This window comes from Bombina bombina, chromosome 6 (genome assembly GCF_027579735.1).
Source record: "Bombina bombina isolate aBomBom1 chromosome 6, aBomBom1.pri, whole genome shotgun sequence".
Taxonomy (NCBI): domain Eukaryota; kingdom Metazoa; phylum Chordata; class Amphibia; order Anura; family Bombinatoridae; genus Bombina; species Bombina bombina.
Genome location: NC_069504.1, coordinates 408,690,587 through 408,717,420, shown reverse-complemented (window position 1 = coordinate 408,717,420; position 26,834 = coordinate 408,690,587). Strand labels below are relative to the sequence as shown.

General features: G+C 41.6%; 1 protein-coding gene across 1 annotated transcript in view; it reads right to left on the bottom strand.

Annotated features, from left to right (window-relative positions):
* Nucleotides 1-26,834, bottom strand: part of JAKMIP2 (janus kinase and microtubule interacting protein 2) — a 218,287-nt gene that overhangs the window by 4,230 nt on the left and 187,223 nt on the right. The window contains 6 exon segments of the mRNA XM_053719844.1: nt 654-719; nt 2,686-2,889; nt 20,263-20,340; nt 20,817-20,885; nt 26,441-26,506; nt 26,666-26,722. Coding sequence (XP_053575819.1) covers nt 654-719; nt 2,686-2,889; nt 20,263-20,340; nt 20,817-20,885; nt 26,441-26,506; nt 26,666-26,722 — 540 coding nt within the window.

Sequence of the window (26,834 nt, the reverse complement as noted above, 5' to 3'; positions counted from 1 at the left end):
GGTGGTAATGCTTAATTTGCATAAGTATCCCAGGTATATATTAATATAGGTGTAGCAATTGTACAGAATGCCAACATATTATATATATATATATATAAAAGGCAAATGCCACTGGTGAAACCCATCCCATAGCTGTCATCATCAGATTGTTATTACATTCACTAGTTCTACTCTGGATGAATTCCCTTAATTTAACTTGTTTTTTATATTAGTTATGGATGTTCCTTAGACGTAGTAATCCTATGTAGTTTACCTTTTTGCTAAAAGATCTAAACTTACCTGGCATCTCCTGAAGCATTTGACTCCATGGATGGTGTTTTGTGATTAGTCCTGCCTTATTGCTCACTTTTTTAAGTGACTCCCACAAGAATAGATTATTGGTTTCTATAGACTAACACTAATGTGTAAGACACTCAACGTTCAATTGTTGATATGCTACATTCAGCATAAAAATATTACATTTACTAACGGGGATAATTGCAAAAACTAATATATTTGCCAGATAGGTAATATTTGTTTAAAATGAATGAATACAGACAACATTAACACACAAATAAATATACAGACCAGACCATAATAGTTGTGAAAACCTATATTGGTACCGGTGTTTTATACAGAATTTTTTATAAATGATATACAATTATATAACTAACCTTTTCCTCTAAATCTTTGATTTGTCTCTTCTGAATATCTGTTTTATCCTCCAGATCTCGTATCCTCTAAAAATTACAAGAAAACATAAGTCAAATGCTAGAAATAAGATTAAATTTTTAACAATATAAAAATCACAGCAATCACAATAAACATCAGAAAGCAAAGCAGTGTGAGTTTCAAATCTGTACATCCTACCAGGAATAACTGCAAATGAAAACTGAGTACATTAGTCTCATCTTAGATGGGGCTCAGATGTTATTAGGATTTTCTGAACAGTTCAAAGTATTGGGAGAGTGCATGATCCCAAATATTCCATGTCTATGGAGCAGATCTATGATATATAATTATAAAATATGACAGTTACATTACATGTAATCATAAAACATATTGAAATATTATAATGATCTGGGACTACAAAAATATGCACGTTAAATGTAACAGAAAACTAGCTGTAAATTCTTATGTTGTGTTGCTATAGAAGAATATACCAGACAAGTCTTAATGGTTTTAAAACAAATTAACATCCTTTTTACTGCAATTATTTTTCAGTAGTCGAACGCCATTTACTATTTGCCTAATTTGGAGTAGCCTATCTGGGCTTTAGTCTACAGACAACAAGGCTAGCCACTGTCATAAAGTTAATATAAACTACACTGTGCTGCAGTTGTTATCTGCAGTTAGCCAATTAGAAATAAATACATAAGAGATTAGCCTTGAGAAGTCCACAGGATGCACCTCAAGTTCTGAGGATTAAAAATCGCTCAATTGTCAGACCTAAATTACATAAAAAGGGTGCAAAATAAACAATTTAAGTATAATGCAGTTATTTCATTACACATAACTAAACATTTTATATAAAACTAGTGTTAAAGCCTGTGTACATGGGCCAACATGTTTAAGGAAAGAAATATATCTATTCCTCTATCTCTATCCCTCTATTCATCTATCCCTCTATCTCTATCCCTCTATCCCTAACCCTCTATTCATTTATCTCTAACCCACTATCTCTATCCTTCTATCCCTATCTTTTTATTTCTATCCCTATACCTCTATCTCTATCCCTCTATCTCTCTATCCATCTATCCCTCTATCTCTATCCCTATCACTCTATCTCTATCCCTCTATCCCTATCCCTCTATCTCTATCCCTCTATCTCGATCCCTATCCCCCTATCCCTATATACCCATATCCCCCCATCCCTATCCATCTATCCCTATATATTTATCCCTTTCTCTCTTTATTTTTCTGCAGTGTAGGATCCCCCTAACCCTACAACCTCCCTGATCCCCCCTCAAACAGCTATCTTACCCTCCCCTTCTAACTATTGATGCCATCTTAGGTACTGGCAGCTGTCTGCCAGTACCTATAACCCCTTTTTTTCTGTAGTGAAGTGGTCCCACCACCTCCCCCCTCCCACGATCGCCATTTATCCCCCCACACCCCCAAACTCCTTTTCTGTAATGTAATTGCCCCAAAATAATTTCTGTAGCGTAGGGCCGTCCAACTCACTCCCCTTCTCTCCCCCCTCCGCTGCTGAGCTGTCCCACACCTCCCGCCGGCACCAGCAGAAGATTGTTAAAGATGGTGACACACAAAGTGTCACTGTCTGCAACGATCAGGCATCTGCCCTCATAAGGAGGCGGAGCACCTATCGCGCTCCGGCTCCATATGCAGCAGATGCCTGGAGCTTCAGGAGCTCTCGGCTGTAACATAACAGCTGAGAGTGCTGGGGCTTCCTGAAGCTGTCTTGTGCTGCGGTTAAAGGCCAGGTACGGTTGTCCTTGCGCAGTCTCGACTGCGCATGACAGCTTCGGCGAAACATACCTAGCCTTTATAATATATAATTTTCATTATATGTTCTGTCCCTTTAAGGTTCTAAAGACATTCAGATCTCTACTGCAGAATACTTAGGTCTTCAGCCCTTAGTAGAAACCCTTTTGTGCATATACAACATTGTGGTGTAAGAACAGACAAGGAATACACAAACTGACTTCCCAATACTTTATTAATCCAAAAAAGGAAAGAAAATACCTGGTGAGCTTGCTGAAGAAGCTCCATCCTTTCCTGCAGAATCTGACAATCAAATTCTCTGCTTTTTCTCAGCATCTGCCGTCTTAACTTCTCCACAGCCATTCTTAGCTCATCCTGTTGCTTGTCATTCAGCAGCTCTCCAAACTTGATCACAGGTTCTTGCTGCAATGTATTGTAAAGGGTGGCTTCCAGCTCTTGGATTCGCTAGTCAAACATTCGCAAACAGTCAGAATAAAAGAGGGAATAAAACAGGCTTATGTATTATATAAGAAGGGAGAATGTGATGTTTTACACTAATCTGGCATTAGAATCTTTAAGGCTTTAGGTATTCTTAACCCCTTCACTACCGGAAATTTCAGAGAAAAACTTGCACTAGCATTTTCATTATCACTCCGTTTAAACAGAGATGGAGCCTCTATCTTTTTGATTTACATATGAAAAAAACATAATTTATGCTTACATGTTAATTTTTTTTCTCTTGTAGTGTATCCAGTCCACGGATCATCCATTACTTGTGGGATATTCTCCTTCCCAACAGGAAGTTGCAAGAGGATCACTTACAGCAGAGCTGCTATATAGGTCCTCCCCTCACTGCCATATCCAGTCATTCGACCGAAACAAGACGAGAAAGGAGAAACCATAGGGTGAAGTGGTGACTGTAGTTTAATTAAAATTTAGACCTGCCTTAAAAGGACAGGGCGGGCCGTGGACTGGATACACTACAAGAGAAATAAATTTATCAGGTAAGCATAAATTATGTTTTCTCTTGTTAAGTGTATCCAGTCCACGGATCATCCATTACTTGTGGGATACCAATACCAAAGCTAAAGTACACGGATGATGGGAGGGACAAGGCAGGAACTTAAACGGAAGGAACCACTGCCTGTAGAACCTTTCTCCCAAAAACAGCCTCCGAAGAAGCAAAAGTGTCAAATTTGTAAAATTTTGAAAAGGTGTGAAGCGAAGACCAAGTCGCAGCCTTGCAAATCTGTTCAACAGAGGCCTCATTTTTAAAGGCCCAGGTGGAAGCCACAGCTCTAGTAGAATGAGCTGTAATCCTTTCAGGGGGCTGCTGTCCAGCAGTCTCATAGGCTAAGCGTATTATGCTCCGAAGCCAAAAGGAGAGAGAGGTTGTTGAAGCTTTTTGACCTCTCCTCTGTCCAGAGTAAACGCAAACAGGGCAGATGTTTAACGAAAATCTTTAGTAGCCTGTAAGTAAAACTTCAAGGCACGGACTACGTCCAGATTATGCAAAAGACGTTCCTTCTTTGAAGAAGGATTAGGACACAATGATGGAACAACAATCTCTTGATTGATATTCCTGTTAGAAACCACCTTAGGTAAAAACCCAGGTTTGGTACGCAGAACTACCTTGTCTGAATGAAAAATCAGATAAGGAGAATCACAATGTAAGGCATATAACTCAGAGACTCTTCGAGCCGAGGAAATAGCCATCAAAAACAGAACTTTCCAAGATAAAAATTTTAATATCAATGGAATGAAGGGGTTCAAACGGAACTCCCTGAAGAACTTTAAGAACCAAGTTTAAGCTCCACGGGGGAGCAACAGTTTTAAACACAGGCTTAATCCTAACCAAAGCCTGAAAAAATGCCTGGACGTCTGGAACTTCTTCCAGACGCTTGTGCAAAAGAATAGACAGAGCAGAGATCTGTCCTTTTAAAGAACTAGCTGATAAGCCTTTGTCCAAACCCTCTTGGAGAAAGGACAATATCCTAGGAATCCTAACCTTACTCCATGAGTAACTCTTGGATTCACACCAATAAAGATATTTACGCCATATCTTATGGTAGATTTTCCTGGTGACAGGCTTCCGTGCCTGTATTAAGATATCAATGACTGACTCAGAGAAGCCACGCCTTGATAGAATCAAGCGTTCAATCTCCATGCAGTCAGTCTCAGAGAAATTAGATTTGGATGATTGAAAGGACCTTGTATTAGAAGGTCCTGCCTCAGAGGCAGAGTCCATGGTGGAAGAGATGACATGTCCACTAGGTCTGCATACCAGGTCCTGCATGGCCACGCAGGCGCTATCAATATCACCGATGCTCTCTCCTGTTTGATTTTGGCAATCAGTCGAGGGAGCAGAGGAAACGGTGGAAACACATAGGCCAGGTTGAAGAACCAAGGAGCTGCTAGAGCATCTATCAGCATTGCTCCCGGGTCCCTGGGCCTGGATCCGTAACAAGGAAGCTTGGTGTTCTGGCGAGACGCCATGAGATCCAGTTCTGGTTTGCCCCAATGATGGACCAGTTGAGCAAACACCTCCGGATGGAGTTCCCACTCCCCCGGATGAAAAGTCTTACGACTTAGAAAATCCGCCTCCCAGTTCTCTACGCCTGGGATGTGGATTGCTGACAGGTGGCAAGAGTGAGACTCTGCCCAGCGAATTATCTTTGAGACTTCTAACATCGCTAGGGAACTCCAGGTTCCCCCTTGATGGTTGATGTAAGCCACAGTCGTGATGTTGTCCGACTGAAATCTGATGATATCTCCCTTGTGGAGGAGAAGCTTTGAAGTCCAGAAGATATCCCTGAGATATGATCTCCAACGGTCAGGGATCCTGAACATCTCTTGCCCACGCCTGGAGAAAGTCTGCCCCCCACTAGATCCGTTTCCGGATAGGGGGCCGTTCCTTCATGCTGTCTTGGGGGCAGCAGCAGGCTTTCTGGCCTGCTTGCCCTTGTTCCAGGACTGGTTAGGTTTCCAGGCCTGTCTGGAATGAGCAACAGTTCCCTCTTGTTTTGAAGCGGAGGAAGTTGATGCTGCTCCTGCCTTGAAATTTCGAAAGGCACGAAAATTAGACTGTTTGGCCTTTGATTTGGCCCTGTCCTGAGGAAGGGTATGACCCTTGCCTCCAGTAATGTCAGCAATAATTTCCTTCAAGCCAGGCCCGAATAAGGTCTGCCCCTTGAAAGGAATGTTGAGTAATTTAGTCTTTGAAATCACGTCAGCTGACCAGGATTTAAGCCATAGCGCCCTACGCGCCTGGATGACGAATCCGGAATTCTTAGCCATTAGTTTAGTCAAATGAACATCAGAAACAAATGAGTTAGCTAGCTTAAGCGTTCTAAGCTTGTCAATAATTTCATTCAATGGAGCTGTCTGGATGGCCTCTTCCAGGGCATCAAACCAGAATGCCGCCGCAGCAGTGACAGGCGCAATGCATGCAAGGGCTGTAAAATAAAACCTTGTTGAATAAACATTTTCTTAAGGTAACCCTCCAATTTTTTATCCATTGGATCTGAAAAAGCACAACTGTCCTCAACCGGGATAGTGGTACGCTTTGCTAAAGTAGAAACTGCTCCCTCCACCTTAGGGACCGTCTGCCATAAGTCCCGTGTATTGGCGTCTATTGGAAACATTTTTCTAAATATAGGAGGTGGGGAAAAGGGCACACCGGGTCTATCCCACTCCTTGCTAATAATTTCTGTAAGCCTTTTAGGTATAGGAAAAACGTCAGTACACACCGGCACCGTATAGTATCTATCCAGCCTACACAATTTCTCTGGAATTGCAACTGTGTTACAGTCATTCAGAGCAGCTAATACCTCCCCAAGCAATACACGGAGGTTCTCAAGCTTAAATTTAAAATTAGAAATCTCTGAATCAGGTTTCCCCGAGTCAGAGATGTCACCCACAGACTGAAGCTCTCCGTCCTCATGTTCTGCATATTGTGATGCAGTATCAGACATGGCTCTAACAGCATTTGCGCGCTCTGTATCTCTCCTAACCCCAGAGCTATCGTGCTTGCCTCTTTATTCAGGCAATCTAGATAATACCTCTGACAGGGTATTATTCATGATTGCAGCCATGTCCTGCAAGGTAATTGCTATGGGCGTCCCTGATGTAATTGGCGCCATATTAGCGAGCGTCCCCTGAGTGGGAGGCGAAGGGTCTGACACGTGGGGAGAGTTAGTCGGCATAACTTCCCCTTCGACAGAACCCTCTGGTGATAATTCTTTTATAGATAAAGACTGATCTTTACTGTTTAAGGTGAAATAAATACATTTAGTACACATTCTCCTATGGGGCTCCACCATGGCTTTCAAACATAATGAACAAGTAGGTTCCTCTGTGTCAGACATGTTTAAACAGACTAGCAATGAGACTAGCAAGCTTGGAAAACACTTTAAAACAAGTTTACAAGCAATATAAAAAACGTTACTGCGCCTTTAAGAAACACAAATTTTCCCAAATTTTTAAATAACAGTGAAAAAATGCAGTTACACTAACGAAATTTTTACAGTGTATGTAATAAGTTAGCAGAGCATTGCACCCACTTGCAAATGGATGATTAACCCCTTAATACCAAAAACGGAATAACAAATGACAAAAACGTTTTTTAAACAGTCACAACAACTGCCACAGCTCTACTGTGGCTTTTTACCTCCCTCAATACGACTTTTGAAGCCTTTTGAGCCCTTCAGAGAAGTCCTGGATCATGCAGGAAGAAGCTGGATGTCTGTGTCTGTAATTTTTGGTGTGCAAAAAAACGCCAAAATAGGCCCCTCCCATTCATATTACAACAGTGGGAAGTCTCAGGGAACTGTTTCTAGGCAAAATTCAAGCCAGCCATGTGGAAAAAACTAGGCCCCAATAAGTTTTATCACCAAACATATGGAAAAAACGATTAAACATGCCAGCAAACGTTTTAAAATACACTTTTATAAGAGTATGTATCTCTATTAATAAGCCTGATACCAGTCGCTATCACTGCATTTAAGGCTTTACTTACATTACTTCGGTATCAGCAGCATTTTCTAGCAAATTCCATCCCTAGAAAAATATTTTAACTGCACATACCTTATTACAGGAAAACCTGCACGCTATTCCCCCTCTGAAGTTACCTCAATCCTCAGAATATGTGAGAACAGCAAAGGATCTTAGTTACTTCTGCTAAGATCATAGAAAATGCAGGCAGATTCTTCTTCCAAATACTGCCTGAGATAAACAGTACACTCCGTTACCATTTAAAAATAACAAACTTTTGATTGAAGAAATAAACCAAGTATAAAACACCACAGTCCTCTTATGACCTCCATCTTAGTTGAGAGTTGCAAGAGAATGACTGGATATGGCAGTGAGGGGAGGACCTATATAGCAGCTCTGCTGTGGGTGATCCTCTTGCAACTTCCTGTTGGGAAGGAGAATATCCCACAAGTAATGGATGATCCGTGGACTGGATACACTTAACAAGAGAAATATATATATTTAAAGTAGACATCCCAAGGTATTTATCTAAGCCCATTTTGGTATATTTGATGTCACTATTTAGCCACCAAATCTGATCATATATTTTAAAAAAAAGTATAACTTTTTCGCAAACTTTTTGTTTCTCACTGAAACTATTTACCCACAACTATTGCAGTCATAAGACAGATGGTTGTAAAAGGTTATCTGGTGTCCCCTTTCTTCAGAAACAGCAGACATGCATGGATTTGCCATTGGATTTTGGCAATTAGAAGGCTACTAATTGCTGCTGAGCATCACACTTCTGAAATTCCTAGCCATGAAGGGGTTAACCAGTTAGCTTGTAAGGTTAATTTTCTTCTGTAGTGTAGGGAGTACATTCCCACCTGACATCTCCTGCACCCTGATTCCTATCTGACCCCTCACAAACAGCTCTCCCCCCCCCCACCCAACCCCCACTGGTCACCATCATTTTATGTACTGGGAGACTGTCTGCCAGTATGCAGTTTAGGGTATGTTGTCTTTTTTAATATATTTATTTATGTTTTAATTTCTGCAGTGTAGGGATCCCTCGTCACCCTCCCACCTCTCTGACCCCCAACAGTTCTCTTATGCTCCCTCTTCCCACTGTTTCCCACCATGTTTGTGACTGGCAGCCAGTTTGCCAGCAACAAACTATTATTTTTTTTTTATTTGATTTTATATTATTATTCATTTCATACATTTTTTCCTTCAAGTGATTACTTTTTTTTGTGTAGTAAAGGGTCCCCCTTCAAATGATCATTTTCTGTGGTTTAGGTACCCATCCCTCTCTCTCCCCTGCCTAAAAAATGTTGGTAGTGGACTTCCGGTGGGAGGGCACAGAGGGTGGAAGCAGGGAAAAGAGCTCCGCTGCTTACAGCCTCCTAACTCGAGTGAAAAACCTCAAAAGTGCCGCTAGAAAAAGCTGAAATCCTTGGCAGGGGAAGCCACAACTGCCAGGAGACATATCAGCAAGGAATCAGTCATCGGATTCCCCCGCCGCAGAAGCCGCCAGATAGAAGAAGTAGGGACAAGCTGCGGCTGCAGCCGCGTAGTTACCTGACAGGGACAGACTCCAAACAACCCCCAAACATCCAGCAGGAGACAAGTGCCAGGCGTTCAAGTTCCCGGTAAGAGCCCTGAACAACTCTTTAAGGCACCCGAGGGGCAGGGAGGGAAGGTCCGGCTAACGGCGGGAACGCCGCCATCTTGCCAATTTGCTGTCTGGCCTCCACTACCAGATACGCAACGTAATAAAGGCCACAGCTTGCCCGGGAGTGAAGTGGGGACTAGATAAACAGCGGAAAGCTGATGAGAACAGTGCCGACATACACATACTGCAAGACACACTCGTAAAGCACCCCACATAAATCCACAAACAATCAGCAGACCTCAGAACCACAGGGCACAAAATTAAGGAACAGAGGGAAACAAGAACAGTCTCACAAGAAAAAGGGCCTATAAACTCATATGCTGCATACTCTCTCAGGCGTTGAAAGACAGGCCAAAACATTAAGAAAAGGGAGAACCCCCTCAAACTTTGCGAGAGCACAAACATAGCCCTTGAAACTCGTCTTCACTACAGCCCTAGAACTAAGGCACATTTTGAAGAGGCTGCACAGAGGGTCTTGGCGGCTAAAACCTAAAATCCCTAGAATTATTATTTCTTATTCAACTACCAACAGCAACTACTACACCATGCAGGGCTAGAGGGCCTGGGCCTGCCCCCCCCCCCCGCTCACCCACCGCTTAGCAAATATACCACTGACCTTGAGTTCGATATCAATCTATGACCTGAAAGACATTAGACAGAAGCTGCAGACTTGTAGTGAAACAAATATAGAAACACAACTTATCGGGCAGCAATAGCTGGGACTTTTAAAGCTGCATGCAAAAATACTATAACTCCTATAATAAAAAGACAGGAACAATGGCGAGCAGACTTAAAAATGCCGATAAGAAAAAGAATCAAGTGGAGGCAACACAGACACCTGTAGAGGCAGATGACATGCCGAACTCTATTCCTATGGACACCCACCCAATTGTCTCACAGATCTCCGCATTGTTCTTACCGAAAATTGAACAGTTGCAAACAGGGATGGACTCACTTACAACAGAAGTAAAATCATTCAATGGCAGACTAACTCAAGTGGAACAAAGGGTCGCGGAGGGAGAAACTCGCCATAGAGAAGCTGAGACCAATATTCAAACACTACAGCAGCAGAATGACAGGCTGTGGGCCAAAATCGACGACCTGGAGAACAGGTCGAGAAGAAATAACTTAAGGATTGTAGGAATCCCAGAATCCCTCCCAGGATCACAACTCATAGAATTTGCAGAAAACACCCTGCCAAAGATGTTACATATTCCTCAATCATGCCTTCCATGCATAGTAGAGAGGGCCCACAGAGTTGGGGACCCAAGAAAGCAGGGGGAAAATACCCAACAGTCGAGACAGGTTATGGTAAAGTACCTCAACTTCAAAGCAAAAGTAGCAATCCTACAAGCCTACAGAAAAGCCCCGTCGCTAGAATTTGAAGGCAGGAAAGTATATCTGTTCCAAGACTATTCTGCAGCAGTAGCAGCCAGAAGGAAAACAGAATTTATGTTTACCTGATAAATTACTTTCTCCAACGGTGTGTCCGGTCCACGGCGTCATCCTTACTTGTGGGATATTCTCTTCCCCAACAGGAAATGGCAAAGAGCCCAGCAAAGCTGGTCACATGATCCCTCCTAGGCTCCGCCTACCCCAGTCATTCGACCGACGTTAAGGAGGAATATTTGCATAGGAGAAACCATATGGTACCGTGGTGACTGTAGTTAAAGAAATAAATCATCAGACCTGATTAAAAAAACCAGGGCGGGCCGTGGACCGGACACACCGTTGGAGAAAGTAATTTATCAGGTAAACATAAATTCTGTTTTCTCCAACATAGGTGTGTCCGGTCCACGGCGTCATCCTTACTTGTGGGAACCAATACCAAAGCTTTAGGACACGGATGAAGGGAGGGAGCAAATCAGGTCACCTAAATGGAAGGCACCACGGCTTGCAAAACCTTTCTCCCAAAAATAGCCTCAGAAGAAGCAAAAGTATCAAACTTTGTAAAATTTGGTAAAAGTGTGCAGTGAAGACCAAGTCGCTGCCCTACATATCTGATCAACAGAAGCCTCGTTCTTGAAGGCCCATGTGGAAGCCACAGCCCTAGTGGAATGAGCTGTGATTCTTTCGGGAGGCTGCCGTCCGGCAGTCTCGTAAGCCAATCTGATGATGCTTTTAATCCAAAAAGAGAAAGAGGTAGAAGTTGCTTTTTGACCTCTCCTTTTACCGGAATAAACAACAAACAAGGAAGATGTTTGTCTAAAATCCTTTGTAGCATCTAAATAGAATTTTAGAGCGCGAACAACATCCAAATTGTGCAACAAACGTTCCTTCTTTGAAACTGGTTTCGGACACAGAGAAGGTACGATAATCTCCTGGTTAATGTTTTTGTTAGAAACAACTTTTGGAAGAAAACCAGGTTTAGTACGTAAAACCACCTTATCTGCATGGAACACCAGATAAGGAGGAGAACACTGCAGAGCAGATAATTCTGAAACTCTTCTAGCAGAAGAAATTGCAACTAAAAACAAAACTTTCCAAGATAATAACTTAATATCAACGGAATGCAAGGGTTCAAACGGAACCCCCTGAAGAACTGAAAGAACTAAATTGAGACTCCAAGGAGGAGTCAAAGGTTTGTAAACAGGCTTAATTCTAACCAGAGCCTGAACAAAGGCTTGAACATCTGGCACAGCGGCCAGCTTTTTGTGAAGTAACACAGACAAGGCAGAAATCTGTCCCTTCAGGGAACTTGCAGATAATCCTTTTTCCAATCCTTCTTGAAGGAAGGATAGAATCCTAGGAATCTTAACCTTGTCCCAAGGGAATCCTTTAGATTCACACCAACAGATATATTTTTTCCAAATTTTGTGGTAAATCTTTCTAGTTACAGGCTTTCTGGCCTGAACAAGAGTATCGATAACAGAATCTGAGAACCCTCGCTTCGATAAGATCAAGCGTTCAATCTCCAAGCAGTCAGCTGGAGTGAAACCAGATTCGGATGTTCGAACGGACCCTGAACAAGAAGGTCTCGTCTCAAAGGTAGCTTCCAAGGTGGAGCCGATGACATATTCACCAGATCTGCATACCAAGTCCTGCGTGGCCACGCAGGAGCTATCAAGATCACCGAACGCCCTCTCCTGATTGATCCTGGCTACCAGCCTGGGGATGAGAGGAAACGGCGGGAACACATAAGCTAGTTTGAAGGTCCAAGGTGCTACTAGTGCATCCACTAGAGCCGCCTTGGGATCCCTGGATCTGGACCCGTAGCAAGGAACTTTGAAGTTCTGACGAGAGGCCATCAGATCCATGTCTGGAATGCCCCACAGCTGAGTGACTTGGGCAAAGATTTCCGGATGGAGTTCCCACTCCCCCGGATGCAATGTCTGACGACTCAGAAAATCCGCTTCCCAATTTTCCACTCCTGGGATGTGGATAGCAGACAGGTGGCAGGAGTGAGACTCCGCCCATAGAATGATTTTGGTCACTTCTTCCATCGCCAGGGAACTCCTTGTTCCCCCCTGATGGTTGATGTACGCAACAGTTGTCATGTTGTCTGATTGAAACCGTATGAACTTGGCCCTCGCTAGCTGAGGCCAAGCCTTGAGAGCATTGAATATCGCTCCTCAGTTCCAGAATATTTATCGGTAGAAGAGATTCTTCCCGAGACCAAAGACCCTGAGCTTTCAGGGATCCCCAGGACCGCGCCCCAGCCCATCAGACTGGCGTCGGTCGTGACAATGACCCACTCTGGTCTGCGGAATGTCATCCCTCGTGACAGGTTGTCCAGGGACAGCCACCAACGGAGTGAGTCTCTGGTCCTCTGATTTACTTGTATCTTCGGAGACAAGTCTGTATAGTCCCCATTCCACTGACTGAGCATGCACAGTTGTAATGGTCTTAGATGAATGCGTGCAAAAGGAACTATGTCCATTGCCGCTACCATCAACCCGATCACTTCCATGCACTGAGCTATGGAAGGAAGAGGAACGGAATGAAGTATCCGACAAGAGTCTCGAAGTTTTGTTTTTCTGGCCTCTGTCAGAAAAATCCTCATTTCTAAGGAGTCTATTATTGTTCCCAAGAAGGGAACCCTTGTTGACGGAGATAGAGAACTCTTTTCCACGTTCACTTTCCATCCGTGAGATCTGAGAAAGGCCAGGACAATGTCCGTGTGAGCCTTTGCTTGAGGAAGGGACGACGCTTGAATCAGAATGTCGTCCAAGTAAGGTACTACAGCAATGCCCCTTGGTCTTAGCACAGCTAGAAGGGACCCTAGTACCTTTGTGAAAATCCTTGGAGCAGTGGCTAATCCGAAAGGAAGCGCCACGAACTGGTAATGTTTGTCCAGGAATGCGAACCTCAGGAACCGATGATGTTCCTTGTGGATAGGAATATGTAGATACGCATCCTTTAAATCCACCGTGGTCATGAATTGACCGTCCTGGATGGAAGGAAGAATAGTTCGAATGGTTTCCATCTTGAACGATGGAACCTTGAGAAACTTGTTTAAAATCTTGAGATCTAAGATTGGTCTGAACGTTCCCTCTTTTTTGGGAACTATAAACAGATTGGAGTAGAACCCCATCCCTTGTTCTCTTAATGGAACAGGATGAATCACTCCCATTTTTAACAGGTCTTCTACACAATGTAAGAATGCCTGTCTTTTTATGTGGTCTGAAGACAACTGAGACCTGTGGAACCTCCCCCTTGGGGGAAGTCCCTTGAATTCCAGAAGATAACCTTGGGAGACTATTTCTAGCGCCCAAGGATCCAGAACATCTCTTGCCCAAGCCTGAGCGAAGAGAGAGAGGTCTGCCCCCCACCAGATCCGGTCCCGGATCGGGGGCCAACATTTCATGCTGTCTTGGTAGCAGTGGCAGGTTTCTTGGCCTGTTTTCCCTTGTTTCCAGCCTTGCATTGGTCTCCAAGCTGGCTTGGCTTGAGAAGTATTACCCTCTTGCTTAGAGGACGTAGCACTTTGGGCTGGTCCGTTTCTACGAAAGGGACGAAAATTAGGTTTATTTTTTGCCTTGAAAGGCCGATCCTGAGGAAGGGCGTGGCCCTTACCCCCAGTGATATCAGAGATAATCTCTTTCAAGTCAGGGCCAAACAGCGTTTTCCCCTTGAAAGGAATGTTAAGTAGCTTGTTCTTGGAAGACGCATCAGCCGACCAAGATTTCAACCAAAGCGCTCTGCGCGCCACAATAGCAAACCCAGATTTCTTAGCCGCTAACCTAGCCAATTGCAAAGTGGCGTCTAGGGTGAAAGAATTAGCCAATTTGAGAGCATTGATTCTGTCCATAATCTCCTCATAAGGAGGAGAATCACTACCGACCGCCTTTATCAGCTCATCGAACCAGAAACATGCGGCTGTAGCGACAGGGACAATGCATGAAATTGGTTGTAGAAGGTAAACCCTGCTGAACAAACATCTTTTTAAGCAAACCTTCTAATTTTTTATCCATAGGATCTTCCATTTTACATAGTTTCTCTGGGGATGACCAACTTGTCACAATCATCCAGAGTGGATAATACCTCCTTAAGCAGAATGCGGAGATGTTCCAACTTAAATTTAAATGCAATCACATCAGGTTCAGCTTGTTGAGAAATGTTCCCTGAATCAGTAATTTCTCCCTCAGACAAAACCTCCCTGGCCCCATCAGACTGGGTTAGGGGCCGTTCAGAAATATTATTATCAGCGTCGTCATGCTCTTCAGTATCTAAAACAGAGCAGTCGCGCTTACGCTGATAAGTGTTCATTTTGGCTAAAATGTTTTTGACAGAATTATCCATTACAGCCGTTAATTGTTGCATAGTAAGGAGTATTGGCGCGCTAGATGTACTAGGGGCCTCCTGAGTGGGCAAGACTCGTGTTAAACACTAAAAAACTCTAAGCCATCTCCGTGGAGATGTTGCCTGTACAACGGCAAAGAGAATGACTGGGGTAGGCGGAGCCTAGGAGGGATCATGTGACCAGCTTTGCTGGGCTCTTTGCCATTTCCTGTTGGGGAAGAGAATATCCCACAAGTAAGGATGACGCCGTGGACCGGACACACCTATGTTGGAGAAAGAATTTACACCTTACTGCAAACAACTCATGGAGCAAGGCAGGACAGCAGCCCTTCTATATCCAGCGAGACTACGACTGCACACAACCAATGGCCCCCTGTTCTTTGAGTCACCAAAGCAGCTCAAGCTACATTTGCAGAGAGAGAACGAACGAGGACAACCACAAGATCAAGAAAACCGTCCTTCTGCCTCAGGAAGATGAGAACTGCTGCTAGGGTCATAAAAGAAGAAGAATAAAGCACTTTAAACACTAAGACATGTTAACTCAACAGGACCACGAAGATCAAGCAGATGACACTTGAAAACAGAGACACTGTTTAAGGCCTCAGAAATCACAGAGTAAAGCCTCTTAAAAACTAAAGGACATGACAACTTATATTCTTTACAAGTGGGGGGGGGGGGGAGCGGGAAGTGGGAAAAAAAAAAAAAATGGGAAAAAAAAAAATCGTTACTGTTTATTGTCTGTTATATTGTTGAAATTTATTGTATGTATTTGTCTCTTTTGAACAAATTCAAGAACCGGTTTTAAAACTTTAAAAGTTAAGATTCACTAACCTGATTGCTTATTGTTTATCATAGTGATAGATAGAATCCATCAGATTTTAGGGCGCTCCCTCAGGGGGAGAGTAGACAGACTTTGGACACTGCAGAAAACAGTAAGTAACGCTCATCAAACTATACTGCAACACCTACACACAACAATCCACACTTCACAGCCTGGACAAATTGTGACACCCACACACAACGAGATACCCACTGTAGGACAATGAAAATCACCACTTGGAATGTGGGAGGGATAACATCGCCTATTAAAAGAAAGGCGATCCTGAGACAGTTGAACACAAAAAAAACCGATATAGCCATACTAGAAGAAACACACCTTTCACAAATAGAACATAAAAAACTTAAGCAGGGATGGGTGGGAGAAGTACTCTTCACGCCCTATGAAAAGAAAAGAGTGAGAGGGATTGCAATGCTATTCCGAAAGGGACTGAACTATGACATCACACAGGTGATCTCGGATGTCGAGGGTAGATATCTGATTATAAAACAAAAGATTGATACACTATCCCTGATACTTTGCGGTATATATGGCCCCCAGACACAGAAGAGAGAATTTCTAATACACCTCCAAAGCAAACTCTTACAAATTCCAGACCTACCCATTACATTGATACTTAAAAACTTCAGAAATAGCCTGGGACTTTTAGATGTATGGAGAGAAAGAAACCCTGAGGCTCGCGATTACACATGTGCACATCCATCAAAAACTACACTTTCCCGCATAGACGATTTCCTAGTCTCAAGTTACTTATGCCCTAGGGTAGGAGACATTATGATAGATCCCATAACCATCTCAGACCACTCACCAGTCACACTAGAGCTAATTACTGATGTCCCTCAGAGAAAGATGTGTGGGTGGAGATTCCCTACGCATCTGTACCTACGACCTCAACTTGCGAAAACACTTGGTGGGAGAGTGGTTAGTTTACAAAGACCTTAACAAACAACACATAAACAACATTTCATTGTTTTGGGAAACGGCAAAAGCGGTGCTAAGAGGGGGAATCACAACTTATGCAATTAGAATAAATAAAATTAGCAGAAAGAGAGGTGAACTACTTCTCTGCCAACTACTAAATGCAAGGAATCAATACCTTAGACACCCGACAGACCAAAACCGATTACATTACAAAGACATCAAGACCCTCAGAGACACTCATCTAATTCAGACAGCAGGCAGAGCCCAAACCCGGATGCAGGCTAAATTCTATCGATATGGTAATCGCACAGGTAAATTACTAGCAAAGATCACCAAACTAACCAGGAAACCTAATACTATAGCAGCCATACAGAAACAAGGAACAATACTCACAAAGAAAGAGGATATACATAAAACATTTGTAGACTACTATTCCAAACTGTATAGCCCCCAGAGGTAGATGAGGATTTGAAACAAAACTTTTGGAAGGACTTAGCCCTCCCTCAAATAACTGAGGTGCAGTTACAGGACTTTTAAATAGCCCAGTGAACTCCCTGGAGATTACTAGAGCTATTGACGCTTTGCCCCTAGAAAAACCCCCGGGCCTGACGGCCTACCGGGGGAGTTCTATAAAATGATCAGGGAGGAGGTGGCGGAGACACTCACCTTACTGTTCAATGCCATAATGAAAGGAGGGGCAGACCTATCAAACAGATTTACGGAAGCGAATGTGACAGTCATCCCCAAACCAGACAGAGACCCACTACTGACATCCTCGTATAGACCAATTTCACTACTCAATTCAGACTACAAACTGTTCACCAAAATTTTAGCCAATAGACTGACGGGGATATTACCGGACCTGCTACACGAAGACCAGACAGGGTTTGTTAGGGGGAGATCCTCAGTTAAGAACATGAGAAAATTGCAGCTAGTCCTGTCACACTACTGGGGGGAGGGAGGGAAGGAGGGAGACCAGAGGGAAGGAGACGCTTGTATGCTATTGGTAGACGCTGAAAAAGCGTTCAACAAGATACTATGGGACCACTTTTTCACAACTCTTGGAGAATTTGGGATCCAGGGCGACTTTATGACAGCCACTTACGCACTGTATAATGAACCCCGAGCAGCAATTCTAGTTAATGGCGAACCATCAAACTCTTTCCCGCTAATGAGAGGCACGAGACAGGGATGCCCACTCTCTTCGCTCCTTTTTGACCTGGCCCTTGAACCATTAGCAACCAAAATTAGGAAAAACATTGAAGGATTGACTATTGGCAGTGAAACCCTCCACATATCCCTTTTCGCAGATGATATGATCCTATACACCAGAGACCCCAGGCGAAATATCCCTATTTTAATGCACACCATAACCGAGTTCGGTCAAATTTCAGGATATTGCATAAATAAAGATAAATCAGAGCTGTTGTGGCTACGGAATAAGTCACCAGCAGAACCACTACAAGATAACTTTAAGATTGTAACTAACTTGTTTAAGTACCTAGGTATTATTCTCTCTAGAGACCCCAGACAGTGGTATGGACTTAACTTCCGACCACTAATCAAGGAACTAAGACGCACACTCCTAAATTGGACACCACTACCACTGACACTGTCGGGAAGAGTAGGGCTAATTAAAATGATCCTGTTTCCCAAACTGCTATATGCACTACAAATGCTACCCGAACTCATCCACAAACAAGACCTACAGGCACTGAACAGAGACATACTACACTTTTTTATGGAAAGGGAAACGACATAGAATAGGACATAAAAAACTGACATGCACACCAGAGATGGGGGGACTAGCACTCCCAAATATAGAGTACTACAACTGGGCAGCTTTAGCTAAATATGTAATGGATTGGTTTTTGGACAGAAATGTTTTCACCAATAGCACATTAGAGACAGAACTTATTGCCCCGTGGTCACTAAAAATGCTCCCACACATGACTCGCACACAACTAGAGGGAATAGTAGGGCACAATACTATCTTCCTCCAACCTGTAAGAGCGTGGTGGAAAATCTGCAGGGCCTTTAAAATAACATGCAAAAATACAGTATACCTACCCCTACGAGGTAATCCAAATTTCCAGGCGGGCTTCACCACATCACCTTTTAGACAATGGGAAACAAGGGGATTGACTACTATCAGACAAGTCCTGACGCCAGACCAAAAATCTGTCAAATCGTTTGTTGAATTACAATTAGAATTTAATCTACCTCACAAACACCACTTCGCATTCCTACAGACAAGACACTACGTTCAAAGCATTCTGGGGATGGGAGACATGCCGGACACCAACTGCGAAATATACAAGCTACTGACCCTGACAAGAGGAGGACTGACCTCAATCTCACATACATACAAAGCACTCCAAACGCTGACTAATAAAGCTACGAGGGATCAAATCCAACATAAATGGAGCACTTGGACTCCAAATCCAGTTACAGACCAAATCATTGAACAAAGTGTTTCAAAGGTGAGGAAGGCATCATTATCAAATGACATCCGGGAATCACATACAAAACTATTACACAATGCATACATAACACCAAAGATGTTCCACAAATGGTGTCCTGAGACTTCGGGACTTTTTCCAAAATGCGCACACCCAAACCCCAACATTCTCCACATGATTTGGCAATGCCCAAAACTCACGAGATTCTGGAACATGGCACACAAATGGGCAATGAGAGTTACGGGAGGGAGTATAGACCTAAACATTCACGTAGTAATATTCCTTCACACACAGTCGGACACAAACAAGCATATGACATTTACACATAATGTCATACTGTTTGCCAGAAAGCTCATCTTCAAGAAGTGGATGGAGCCTGATCCACCAACACTAACACATCTCAAACTAGAATTACAACAGCAAACGATTCGGGAACAAGTAGACACACAGGGTGACATCTTAAAACGAACCAAACATTTCCTCAACAAATGGGAACCCTTGATTCGCAGCTTAGACTTAACACATCAGAGACAAATTCTGTATCCACTCAAAAACTCAGAATTCGTTCTGGAAGCCCAGTTACGAGGCAAATGGAACATTTTCTAAACTTTCCAATTAACAAGGTAATAAACCAATGAAGAGACTAAGATGAGAGACAAGAACAGAACCCTGGGGGGGCGCCCTGGGTTAACTCAGGAGAGAGTAGGAAGCTGAGCTAGATGGGGAGGGGGGGGAATTAATCTGTTGATATATGAAACCCAAAATCGATTGAGAGACTCACTCATAATGGAGCTGCAATGACTGATTGTAAAGAACTACAAAATATCAGAGACTCTTGGAGAACTTTTGATCGGACCCAATATGTTATCCAAGCTATACTGTTATCTGTTGACTTGCTAGATAGGGGGAATTAGTTATAATAAGTTAGACGAGGAGAGAGAGAGGATAAGTAATGTCTGGAGTAGCTATGTTAATAGATTATAGAAGAAAATACAGTGCTGTCTTTGGTAGCAATTTTTGTCATCATATTTTGCAATTTTGTTGTGCATACCATTTGTTGCCTTATTCAGTGCTGGACATATAAATAAAGAATTTAAAAAAAAAAAAAAAATGTTGGTAGTGTAGATTATGCATTGCTGGACAATATAAATGTGCAAAGACTATAACATATATGATTACATTACACAACTATATCAGTTGCAGGGTGATAACCAGGTGTTAACACATACCAGATATGCCTGGTCTAGGGCTTGCTTCCTGTAATCAAGTTCTTCTTCCAAATAACCTTTCAGTTTGCAGAACTGCTCCTGGGGTAATCAAACAAAATGTTACCATCAGTTTTATATCAAATAAGATTTTATTACTAACACTTTCTCATCTGCACAGGCTAATATAATGTCTGCAATATTTACAAAGGGACATGAAAGTAAACATTTTACTTTCATGATTCAAAATAGAACAGGTGCATTAAAAAGGAAAAAAAACAAAAAAACATTCCAATTGACTTCCATTATCAAATGTACTATGTTTTCTTGATATCCTTTGGTGAAGGGCAAAACACTGATATGAGTCTGTGATTGGCTAAAGGCTGTCACTTGATACAGGGCAAAGGGACATGAAATGAAACAAAAGAAATTTTTCCGAAAAAAAAATTGCCTGCTCTTTTAAAATTAAAGTGTCTGTATAATGCATTTGTTGATTATGTTATTATGGTCCTTTGATGAATGGAATAAAGTTGTATCCTTTATTATATTTGGTAGCACAACATCTAATTCTTAATTACCATATCACTCTCCAGCTCCATCATCTTCCGATGTAGTGCGGCTTCTGCACCTTCTATTTGCCGTATCCACTACAATGTAAAGAAATGGAGAACATTAAATAATGTACGGTACATTTTGTCTGTGTAATGTAACATACTAGATGCAGCAGACATTCTGTGTTATGATCATGAGTTATCACCTTATATGGTCTCCTTTGTTAATTAGATAATAAGGCAATAGTGTATAATTGGCATGTGACATGTACTTTATAAGCATCCTTTCTGACTAGAAAAAACCCAAGCTATAAATACTATCAAAGGCTGGGAGGACATATCCACCTCTGTCTGCCCGGCATTACAGCTAGCACACTGCTTGTGCAAAGCTGCCCCCTGATTTCAATCACCCCAGTAGGACAAGTCTGGGAGGGATTGAAAAATGCCAGTTAACAGTTGCCGTATAGGTTAGACCGCTGCTTCTTAGCTATTGGCTGCAGGCTCGCATGAAGGCGCTCCAAAGCTGCATTTGCATCTTCTTAAATGGAGCCTATATGTGGGAATGATTTTCTCATGAGACTAGTAAAGTATAAACCTGTGGCATACTGCTTAACAGTACAAAAGGGAGGAATATCTACTATTTAGTTTTATTTTTATAGTTAAAACAGTAAATATAGTAAATGAAACATGCTAATTTTCTAGGGCAATATTTTCTGGAGACTGCTGTCTGCAAATTACTGCATAGACACTTACAATCTCATACCACTTATTTTCAAGATGCTTTAGCTATTATTATTTTTATTATTATTATTATTATTATTAATAGTAGACTAATAGAGTAGAAATTAGGTGTCCTTTATTGAAATTCTAAGGAACTAAATTAATGGCTGCCATACTTGCACTGTCCACAAGGTGGTGTTGTGTTACTTTCAGTCTGTATAGTAAGATGACAGCAGTAATTGACTGGTTTTGTGTGCACTATGTATATACACATAAAAACATATTATAACTGATTTTTAAAAATCAACCATTTCTGCATAACTGGTTTATTCAACACTGTATCATACATTTAAAAAAAAAAAAAGCAAATACTATCAAATACTTTTTAAACTCCTCCATTTTGGATAACATAAAAATAATAATAATACAATTTCCCTTTAAGCAGAAACAAAAAGCAATAATGATTACAGTATTCCAGGGAAACCAGTTTCTTTAACTATAAGAATAATCTTTGAACATTTCCAACAACCTCTACAAACGTTTACTGTAACAAGATACATCAATAGTTTAAAAGATAACAAATTGCTGAACATTTTTAAGTTTTTACCAAAATATATAGTCTTCTTATCTTTTACAATGAAAATACTGATCAAACAATATTCTAAAACTATTAATAATTCAAAGGAAATGCAAAGAATGATATACAGTGATTACCAGAAAACAAATACAATTATATCACAACTAGATATCTGCATGATCGAAAAATTCGGTTCGGTTCGAATTGATTCTGGATATTTTCGAATTTCGGTTCGGATCAGTTCGAATTCGGAAAAATTCGAATGAATTTGTTTCGGATTCGAATAAATTTGGCTGAATTCGGTTCGGTTCCGAAATTCCGGTATGTGTTAGGTGGGATATGCTGTGTATTAGACTAGTATTATGTACTGTATATTAGGTGTAACCCATAGCAGAGTGATATAACCTAATATACTGTACAATACTAGTGTAATCCATGGCCATCCGAATCTACCGAATAAATCCGAACTAATTCGGACTTATTCGGTAGATTCGGCACTATTTCAATTCGGAAATTCGAATCGATCCGAATCCCCGAATTTAAGAAATTCGTCCGAATTTCCGAATCGATCCGAAACGAATCGCACATGGCTAGTGTTGGCGATGTTGGGGGCAGCAGATTAGGGGTTCATAAGTATAATGTAGGTGGCGGCGGTGTCCGGAGCGGCAGATCCGAATGTACCGAACAAAAAAGTCAGTAGTTAAGAGCTTTTTGGGCTAACGCCGGAATATAAAGCTCTTAACTACGGTGCTACCAAGTACACTAACACCCATAAACTACCTATGTACCCCTAAACAGAGGCCCCCCCCACATCCCAAACACTATCATAAAATTATTTAACCCCTAATCTGCCGATTGGACACCGCCGCCACCTACATTATAGCTATGAACCCCTAATCTGCTGTCCCTAATATGGCCGACACCTATATTATATTTATTAACCCCTAATCTGCCCCCCCAACTTCGCCGCAACCTAACTACAAGTATTAACCCCTAATCTGCCGACCGGACATCGCTGCCACTATAATAAATGTATTAACCCCTAAACCGTCGCACTCCCGCCTCGCAAACACTATAATAAATGTTATTAACCCCTAATCTGCCCCCCCAACGTCGCTGCAACCTAACTACAAGTATTAACCCCTAATCTGCAGACCGGACATTGCCGCCACTATAATAAATGTATTAACCCCTAAACCGCCGCACTCCCGCCTTGCAAACACTATAATACATTTTATTAACCCTAATCTGCCCCCCCCAACGTCGCCGCAACCTAACTACAAGTATTAACCCCTAATCTGCCGACCGGACATCGCCGCCACGATAATAAATGTATTAACCCCTAAACCACCGCACTCCTGCCTCGCAAACACTATAATACATTTTATTAACCCCTAATCTGCCCTCCCTAACATCGCTGCCACCTACCTACAATTATTAACCCCTAATCTCCTGCCCCCAACGTCGCCGCTATTATAATAAAGTTATTAACCCCTAAACCTAAGTCTAACCCTAACACCCCCCTAAGTTAAATATAATTTAAATAAAACGAAATAATATTACTATAATTAAATAAATTAATCCTATTTAAAACTAAATACTTACCTGTAAAATAAACCGTAATATAGCTACAATATAACTAATAGTTACATTGTAGCTATTTTAGGATTTATATTTATTTTACAGGCAACTTTGTATTTATTTTAACTAGGTACAATAGTTATTAAATAGTTATTAACTATTTAATAACTACCTATCTAAAATAAAGACAAAATTACCTGTAAAATAAACCCTAACCTAAGTTACAATTACACCTAATACTACTCTGTAATTAAAATAATTAACTAAACTACCTACAATGAAATACAATTAAATTAAATAAACTAAAATACGGAAAAAAAAAACACTAAATTACAGAAAATAAAAAAAGAAATTACAAGAAGGTTTAAACTAATTACACCTAAACTAAGCCCCCTAATAAAATAAAAAAGCCCCCCAAAATAATAAAAGTCCCTACCCTATCCTAAATTACAAAGTAATCAGCTCTTTTACCAGCCCTTAAAAGGGCTTTTTGCGGGGCATTGCCCCAAAGTAATCAGCTCTTTTACCTGTAAAGAAAAATACAATACCCCCCAACATTAAAACCCACTACCCAAATACCCCTGCTCTAAAACCCACCCAAACCCCCCTTAAAAAAACCTAACACTAAGCCCCTGAAGATCTCCCTACCTTGAGTCGTCTTCACCCATCCGAGCCGAAATCTTCATCCAAGCGGGGCAAGAAGAGGTCTTCCATCCATCAGAAGTCTTTATCTAGGCGGCATCTTCTATCTTCATCCATCCGGAGCGGAGCAGCAGCATCCTGAAGACCTCCGACGCGTAACATCCACCCTGGCCGACGACTGAACGACGAACGACTGTTCCTTTAAATGATGTCATCCAAGATGGCGTCCCTCAAATTCCGATTGGCTGATAGGATTCTATCAGCCAAACGGAATTAAGGTAAGAAAAATCTGATTGGCTGATTCAATCAGCCAATCAGATTGAAGTTCAATCCGATTGCTGATTCCAATCAGCCAATCAGATTGACCTTGCATTCTATTGGCTGTTCCGATCAGCCAATAGAAGTGTTTGCGAGGCGGGAGTGTGGCGGTTTAGGGGTTAATACATTTATTATAGAGGCGGCGATGTCCGGTCGGCAGATTAGGGGTTAATACTTGTAGTTAGGTTGCGGCGACGTTGGGGGGGGGCAGATTAGGGGTTAATAAAATTTATTATAGTGTTTGCGAGGCAGGAGTGCGGCAGTTTAGGGGTTAATACATTTATTATAGTGGCGGCGATGTCCGGTCGGCAGATTAGGGTTTAATACTTGTAGTTAGGTTGCGGCGACATTGGGGGGGGGCAGATAAGGGGTTAATAAATATAGGTGTCAGCGATGTTAGGGACAGCAGATTAGGGGTTCATAGCTATAATGTAGGTGGAGGCGGTGTCCGGTCGGAAGATTAGGGGTTAATACTTGTAGTTAGGTTGCAGCGACGTTGGGGGGGGGGCAGATTAGGGGTTAATAAATATAATATAGGTGTCGGCGATGTTGGGGGCAGCAAATTAGGGGTTCATAGGGATAATGTAGGTGGCGGCGGTGTCTGGAGCAGAAGATTAGGGGTTAATAGTATAATGCAGGTGTCATCGATAGCGGGGGCGGCAAATTAGGGGTTAATAAGTGTTAGATTAGGGGTGTTTAGACTCGGGGTTCATGTTAGGATGTTAGGTGTAGACTTAGAAAGTGTTTCCCCATAGGAAACAATGGGGCTGCGTTAAGAGCTGAACGCTGCTTTTTTGTCAGGTTTTTTTTCAGCCGAAACTGCCCCATTGTTTCCTATGGGGGAATCCCGAATTTACCGAGCTAATTCGGATTTATTCGGTAGATTCGGCAGCTAATTCGGATTCATTTCGGTAGATTCGGCAGTATTTTAATTCAGAAATTTGAATCGATCCGAAACTCCGAATTTACCGAATTTTCCGAATTTCCGAATCGATCCCAAACGAATCGCACATGTCTAATCACAACAAGGAATACAGCTTTGGAGAGATTAAATGACCAAATAAATATTTATTGTACTGAACATTTTTTAACAGACTCATAGGAGCTAATTTAACAAATGTCTGTTGGACCTGATCCGACCAGCCTGCAGGCTCGCAGAAACATGGGCCCATCAAGCTCCATCCAGAGCTTGATAAATGGGCCCCATAATGTTAAATAATCCTTTCTGAATGATTTTTCCAGAAGGCAGGAAACAGCATCATATAAAATATTTTTTTTACTAGGTCCCCAATATTATCAGAGCTAATATTAGTTTAAAACATATTTTATATTCACATTGGATCACAGGTTTATAATTTTAGACATATTAAAATGATACCAGAACTCATTTTAAAGTTATGAAACCTAATTAATCCATTTCCCCTGCAGTATTTTGCCTGCTAACGCTATATCCTATAATTTGTAATTAAATGTCCTGTTTTTCTATGTGTTTAACTCATTTAACGGGATTAAAATGTATTCACATTTGCACTACTGGAACACCCCCTTTCTGCGCATAATGAGTATAATATTTTATTTTTTTCCCCATTACAATCATTATCACCAAGTCATTTTTTCTCCTATGTAAGTTTCAAACATCTGTAATTACCATTTTTATTAGTACTACATAGTATTAGTGTATATTCCACTGGGAAAAAGCTTCTACCAACAAATAATGCACATTTAGAATAAACTGTAAATAAGCATTTTAGCTAGAATAAGAATGTATCCATATGTTAGCTGTATTAATCAGCTTTGAAAATAAAATGATTACCTTTTCGGCCAGAGATAAAACAGTGCTGGCTTGAATTATGGCAACTTGTTCTTCATTCCTTAGGTTCTGTCAACCAGAAAAAGTCAAACTGTGTTATTAGAAAATAATATCTTGTTCCAATACTGCATATTTACTCTGCATATTAGCTTTAAAACAGAATTCACTACATTGCAGGAACACACATTATTTTAAATACATTTGAATGAGGAAGTAAAGTGGTCTTACCCCATTATCACCTAGGATGTCCAGTTTGCTTTATAAGATGCTGGGTATGCAGACATCCTAGATAACAGAATAAATACACACAACATTAAAAATAAAATCTCTCTGGTGAACCAAAGTCTTTATTACATTATGAAACACAGCATAGAATGTTAAAGTGAGACAAATATTG